The 6,615-nt window shown below is 38.2% G+C and overlaps 1 protein-coding gene across 1 annotated transcript in view; it reads right to left on the bottom strand.

Annotated features, from left to right (window-relative positions):
* The window catches only part of LOC107698765 (centrosomal protein of 112 kDa-like), a gene marked incomplete at its 3' end in the record, with an annotated part of 76,858 nt that overhangs the window by 374 nt on the left and 69,869 nt on the right, over positions 1 to 6,615 (bottom strand). The window contains exons 13-17 of the mRNA XM_016499865.1: positions 3,558 to 3,712; positions 3,145 to 3,274; positions 2,125 to 2,217; positions 1,406 to 1,465; positions 110 to 189 (exon numbers count right to left, since the gene is read on the bottom strand). Of these exons, the coding sequence (XP_016355351.1) occupies positions 110 to 189; positions 1,406 to 1,465; positions 2,125 to 2,217; positions 3,145 to 3,274; positions 3,558 to 3,712 (518 nt within the window). The remainder of the gene's footprint in view (positions 1 to 109; positions 190 to 1,405; positions 1,466 to 2,124; positions 2,218 to 3,144; positions 3,275 to 3,557; positions 3,713 to 6,615) is intronic.

Genomic DNA, 6,615 nt, shown 5'->3' with positions numbered 1-6,615 from the left:
TATATATATATGTATATATATATATATATATATATATATATATATATATATATATTTGTAATAAGGCTGTAATAATGAACTTAGTGTCACTCAGATAAGCCGGATGTACCTGAGTGATTCCTCCATCTTGCTCATCTTCCTCTTGCTGTTGGCTCGCTCCTTTTCCAGCTCGGCCTGAAGCGTTTGCAGCTGTGACAGGACAGCAGAAGTGTCAATCACTCAACACGCTTTATCAGCTCCCGCCCTTCAGCATAACTAAACAGAGCTGATGTAATGTTCTAAAGGTCAGAGGTCAGCCGTGAGCAGCCGCTGGCAGACGGCTGGCCTGCAGGTGTATACGGCCTCTGCTTTGCAGATGTGCCCTTGACAGAGGTCCGCCTCACCGTCCCGCTTTATGACCAAACCGGCCCTTTGAAGGTGAGGTGGCAGGCAGCAGCCAGGTGTCTGAGACTGATCTTAAAACTTATCTTCACCTGATTGTGTCAGCCCAATTATTAAAGCAGCCTTTTTATGACAGTTCTGAAGCTTTGAAGACTTTTGAAAGGGAGCCGCTTGGCAGCAGCTCCTATAAGTCTCACAATTAGCAGGGCTATCAGGTCGGACTATGACTGTCCAGTTATGCTCCCCTTTCATTTGGTAAAACACTTGGGACCCTCATGAGGCTGTGCTTTAACAAACACCAACTGGTCTCTGCTTCTACCTGGCATTTCTGGTGATCCGATCACAAGTGATCAGTGCTAAATACAGGTGTAAAGAGGGTTTAAAATGTTTCTTGATCAGATCACTGAAATTAAATACAGGGGTAGAAAAAAATGCATGTGACCACATCACATTTTTAGTGGAAACACTAAGCGCCCTGAAAGTGTGAAGCTCCGCCTACTCGCCATCCACAAGTGTTCAAAGGATACACATTTGAAATGCATGTTAATAATATGAATGGTATTGCATTTCACCTGACCATCTGTGATCGGATCACTGAAAACACTGAAAATCTTAATACCAGGTGGAAACAGGGCCTAAATTTTACAGCCACATCATCAAAGTGAACTAGGGCAATTGGGAGCAGAGCAAATGCTTTTATGTCTACCTAAAAACCTAAACCTGCTTAAACTGATGCTTACGTTTATTACAATTGCCTCAATATAATAACTAGCACTGTCAATGTTTAACATTTGGTATTATTAAGCATAAAAAATGCAATGCAAAAATGTGTAATTGTAAATGTATAAACCACAATCACTGAGAGCGGGCACAGAATGGGTGTGTATGTCTGTATGTTTCTTTATAATCAGTGACCACTTGCTTTGATATTTTGTTGTATAATTGCATGTCTAAGCATTTTGGCAACTGCATAAAATTATTAAAAACATAAATATAATATTGTTTTTGTGAATAAATGAATTACCTTTTTGTCAGTGATATTTTGTAGGTCTGTTATCTCTTGCTGCATCTTATTCTCTTGGTCCTGAATAAAAAAATCAAAACAAGGTTTTCATGCAACCCATTTTACTTCTGTAATATGGCATCTTTCTGATTGAAACAGGTTTTCAATAAAAAAAATAAAAAAAAAAATAAAAAGATTTTATACATGGGGAATTCATTTAATGTTGAAAAATAACTCTATGTGACAAGTGGCTGGATGGGAGGGGTTGAAAAATCAGAGGGCCTGATGATAAGGAAAGCAACACAAGCTATGCATTGATAAAAAGATCATAAAGACAAATATTTGTTTTCTCTGGAATAACATGCACTGGTAAATTGTTCATAATAAGACCAGGGTCAATTTTGATTCCATGTTGACTTTATGGCCCGTTCACTTGCATGATTTGCATGACAAAGCAAATAGTTATTCATTTTCATTAAGAGTTGGAACGCAAATCTGATTTGAACTTTTAACATTTTGCAAATGAGCAGTGACGTGATGGAGTGACTATCAATGGAACTGAAGTCAGTGGACTGGCATTCTGCAAAATACGGCAGCCAGATGTTTGTTCCTGCATTTCAAGTTGTGAATCCCACCAATGACGAGGGCAAACAGCAGTATGAACACTCTACAAACAAGGATAAAGTGACTGACGGCCTCACTGTGAGTATGGAAGGGTGTAAAAAGTGTGAACAACTGACCCTGAGCTGTTTCTGTCTCCTATTTTCAGTTTCCTGTATTTGCTGTTTGAGATGAATCACAGTCTGCTCCAAATCTTCGATCACCTCCGATGCCTGACAACAAAGCAAACTACATTCAAAACATGCTATAAAACTGTAGGATTACAGACACTCTCTGATATCAAACACACTGGTATTAGCTCAGTTCCAAAACCTAGTAGACTGCTTACCTACACAGTATTTCCATCACAAACATCCACCTGATGCAAAGACCCTTCAGTAGAGAGCTGTATTAAGTACATTTTAGAAAGGTTTAAAGAGGTCATATGATGCGATTTCAAGTTTTCCTTTCTCTTTGGAGTGTTACAAGCCGTTCGTGAATAGATAAGATCCCTAATGTTGCAAAGACTAAAGTCTCAAACCCAAAGAGATATTCTTTATAAAAGCTAAGACTCGTCCACGCCCTCCTAAAACGCCTAATTTAAACATGCCCCCACATGTCTACGTCACAATGTGGGAAGATTTGCATAACAAAGCCCAAATGTTCACGCAAAGAAAGGCGGCGTAACTTTATTGTTACTGTCACCGCCGCCACCATGTTGTGAAGACGCTGTGTGTTTTGTTGCTGTACAGTATGTGGAAAATAATGTGTTTTTTTAACCTTAAACCGCATAAGCACATTTCATTACACCAAATACACAAAATAATGTTCTTTTTAGCAACATCATATGACCCCTTTAAGTATATTTCCAGGTCCATTTATGTAGTTAAGTATACTAAATGTAGTGTATTAGTAGTATACATATAAGTATACTATTTCAATTCTTTTTGGGACTGAACTGTAACGGTAGTAGACTTTGACTACATAATTATTTTACATCACTAGTTTATACGTTTTTCTTTTCTACTGCAGCTACATGAGCAGTAGAACTTCTAGATATACTGATAGTTTGCTAGCTACGTACTTCTAGCTTCTAGCTAGAAGCTAGAAGGGAATAAATGAGTAAAGCATGCGTAGGTATGAGCGGTGAGAAAAGATGCCTTGGCTGCAGAGAGGGCATGCTCCTGCTGGAAGTGGCTCATGTTAGCGTTATGTCTGGCCTGAAGTTTCTGCAGCGCGTCTTCATGCTGGTCTCTCATCTGCTCCATCTCCCTCTGCAGGGATACGCTCCTAAAGCATACAAACAACTTTTTATTAGAGTGATAAAAATCACAAAACACAATAGCTCCAATCTCTCGACTCCATCGCACTGAATTAATTTTACTGAGTTAACTGCAATGTATTGTGCGACTGCATTATATGTTCAGGATATATTTAACACTGCCTTCAAGTCAGGTGTGTTTATGATGCCGTACATCTGTTTTGTAGCAGAGCTATGATTTTACATCAAATCTCTGCACCTGTGATCAGTTGTATCTGAGCTTGTCGGGATGATCAGGTGGTTTTCTTGTACCTGTGGTTGGCCTCTTGAAGCTCAGCGCTGATGGAGGCGATATGAATCTCTAACTCGGCTTTCTCCTGTGTGACCTTCTGCCGGAGCAGGTTCCCATTCTCCACCTCCACTGAGAGCTGCTTCACCCGAGTCTCCAGCTCATGCAACATCCGCTCCTAGAAGAACCAAACAGAAAAAGAAAGATAAGAGAAAAAGACAGAGGAAGTTCTGTAGAATGGTTTATTCAAATAGCTCATAAAGCACTGGATTTTTTATTTTTTTTAATCTTTCCTTGACAAAGAAAATAATTTTCCGTCAGTGCTTCTCCAGCCATTTGATCATCGTTCTGAATCTGACTCGGACGTAGTCTTTGAGAAAAAAAAAAGTGATTTCTCAGCTTTCTGTTCAAAATGTTGCTTTTTGAAACTATGAAACTTACCCACATTCAATAAAATGGGTTGTTTTGTTTAAAAACAGAGGCTCTGTTCTTTCATGGTATTGTATTTATACAACAAAATATTCTGGGGGCTATGAAATGTTGTGAAAATGATCAAAAACGCTGGCACTAGCTAGCAACTTAAAAAAAGAAAATGCTGGTAGGGAAAGAGTTAATGTATAGTGCTTTATACAGTAAGACTGTTCAAAGTAGTGTTAATGTTGCAAAGCTGATTCAAATCAGTTCAGTGTCAATGTTGCAAAGTTTATCAGTTAAAAACAAACTCAAAACCCAAACTTTTGAGTGGTAGTGTAGTGTGTCATTGTTTCCACAAAAATATTAAGCAGCAAAAACATCAACACTGATAATAATCAATGTTTCTTGAGCAGCAAATCAGCATATTAGAATAGTATATTAGCATATTCACAGGAATACATTACATTTTTAAATATATTCAAATTGAAAACAGCTATATTAAATTGTAATAACATTTCACAGCATTACTGTTTTTACTGTATTTTTGGTCAAATACATACAACCTTGCTGAGCATAAGAGACTTATTTCAAAAACATTTAAATATGCTAATTATTTCAAACTTTTGACCGGTAGCTCACAGCTTTTTCAAAAGAACAGCTTAAGTGTAGTTGAACTACTTTAAATTATGAGTAGCTTGTATCTTGACAAACTACAGCTTCACAGTAGCTTCCCAACACTGATTTCCACTACAAAGAGACAGGCAGTGAAGATCTCCTGAATGGGGAATTCTTCTGTAGATGTGATAGTGAAAGTTGAACAGTTCAGTAACAGTGAGCTTAAACAGCTTTCTAACCACTTTCATGGCCACCACACCATCCTCATCCACCTTCAAAGATCATCTGAGATCATCTTTCAAACAGCCTAAAATCTGATGCACCTGTGGGCCTCTGTTCTTTAGCACAACCCAGAGCATGCTGGGACTGAATATGAAAAAGGCATGTGCAGCAAAGCATGGATCAGCCCTCAAAGAACATCTAGGATGGTCTTCATTTGAAAATGAGACAACCATATCTGACGAAATACAGGAAGGGGAAAACTTTCCATGGGACAGCAAGAGCTGTTAAACCAAAACCAGACAGCCTGCCTGAGCAGAGTGCAGACACACACACACACACACACACAGACACACACGCTCATGTCTCATCGTTAATGGAGGCCACTGTGCCGTGCGTGGCGGATGGAATGCAGGCTGATATGAATGATGACAGATTATTGATTGAAGATACACGGCTCAGATGATGAAAGTGGCCAGTGTTGAAAAGTACAGCTTTCTGATGGCAATGTCAGTGTCAAAACGCTGGAAAATAGGCCTTTGTTAACTCCCAGTGTGAAATGTGGCATGATCTGAAAGAGTTGGGCATGTGCTATGACGCACGCTGGTAATTAATACACTGACCCTGATAGCACATGCCAACATGTAAAAGCGTCTGCTCACAGCCTGAGCTATTCAACAACTCATCCTACTGTTAAAAACACTTCCTACTTACCAACATGAAGACTAATAGAGTCAGGGTTTAGTTAAGAGTTAGTTTCATATTAATTATGTATAATTTACCGTTATTACTATGGTAACTACATATGTAACAAGGACACTGTAAAACAAAGTGTTACCAATAATTATACATTTTAAAGATCTGGCTTATTACTTTATATCAACAAAAATATTAGCTGCTGGGTAAAATATGTCACATGATTTGGGGTAAGCTGTGTGTAGTAATTTGATCTGTCAAATGAATTCTCTTCTTATTTCATGAGGCTGAGAAAAAAAAAACATTTAAGTAAACATTTTAAACCTATTTAAGTAATCACAATCACACATCTCAACTGATCAGCCATAATTACTGAATTACTCAGAATTGTTATTGAGTGTCAGTCAGAAACAACTGTTGATGTAAATGTGATTGTGATAACACCCTCTTACTGACAAACTCTGCGCATGAGACGGGACACGTCTTTATCCTTTTAATCACACATGCCCTCATCTGCGAGCACGTCTCAGCGGACAGGAGGATGCTTAGTCTGTTTACATGCTCCACAAAAGAGAGGTGGAGAGGATCTGCTTTCCGATACACCATCACTATCTGAAGATACGGATCAACAATTGTTGATGAAACAAAGATGCATATCTCATAAGGCATACATTTTGTTGGCTCAAACTATGTTTATCTTTTAGTTTCTTTAGGGGCAGAAGCTACGCTTTTCAGAAGTCTAATAATCTAGGTTACTTCCACCAAAAATGCTGTAATAATTTAATTTGTATATGATCACTTTCCCCTGCTGAGATTAGCTAATCTCTTTGTATGCGAAATGAAACAAAGTCCCACCAAGTTTCTGAATACTGAATTGAAGAATCTAATTTTCCAGGATAAATCTTCTTTAAGAGAATGCAAACTGAAAGTGTCATCATATTTGCTTTGTTTTGTATCAGGAGTTACACGTATATTGCTTGCGCTTTACTTTGGGAGTCAAATATGTAAATGAAGGATAATTCATCAAATGAGCTTCCTCTTGAGTACTGAGATTCGATATTGCAATGATAATGCTAGATCACATGTTAAGCTTACCACGGGGGCCACATATTTGATATACATGTTATGCATTTGCAT

The sequence above is a fragment of the Sinocyclocheilus anshuiensis genome, unplaced genomic scaffold (assembly GCF_001515605.1).
Source record: "Sinocyclocheilus anshuiensis isolate Anshui unplaced genomic scaffold, SAMN03320099.WGS_v1.1 scaffold178, whole genome shotgun sequence".
NCBI lineage: Eukaryota > Metazoa > Chordata > Actinopteri > Cypriniformes > Cyprinidae > Sinocyclocheilus > Sinocyclocheilus anshuiensis.
This window is presented reverse-complemented; position numbering and strand designations above follow the sequence as displayed.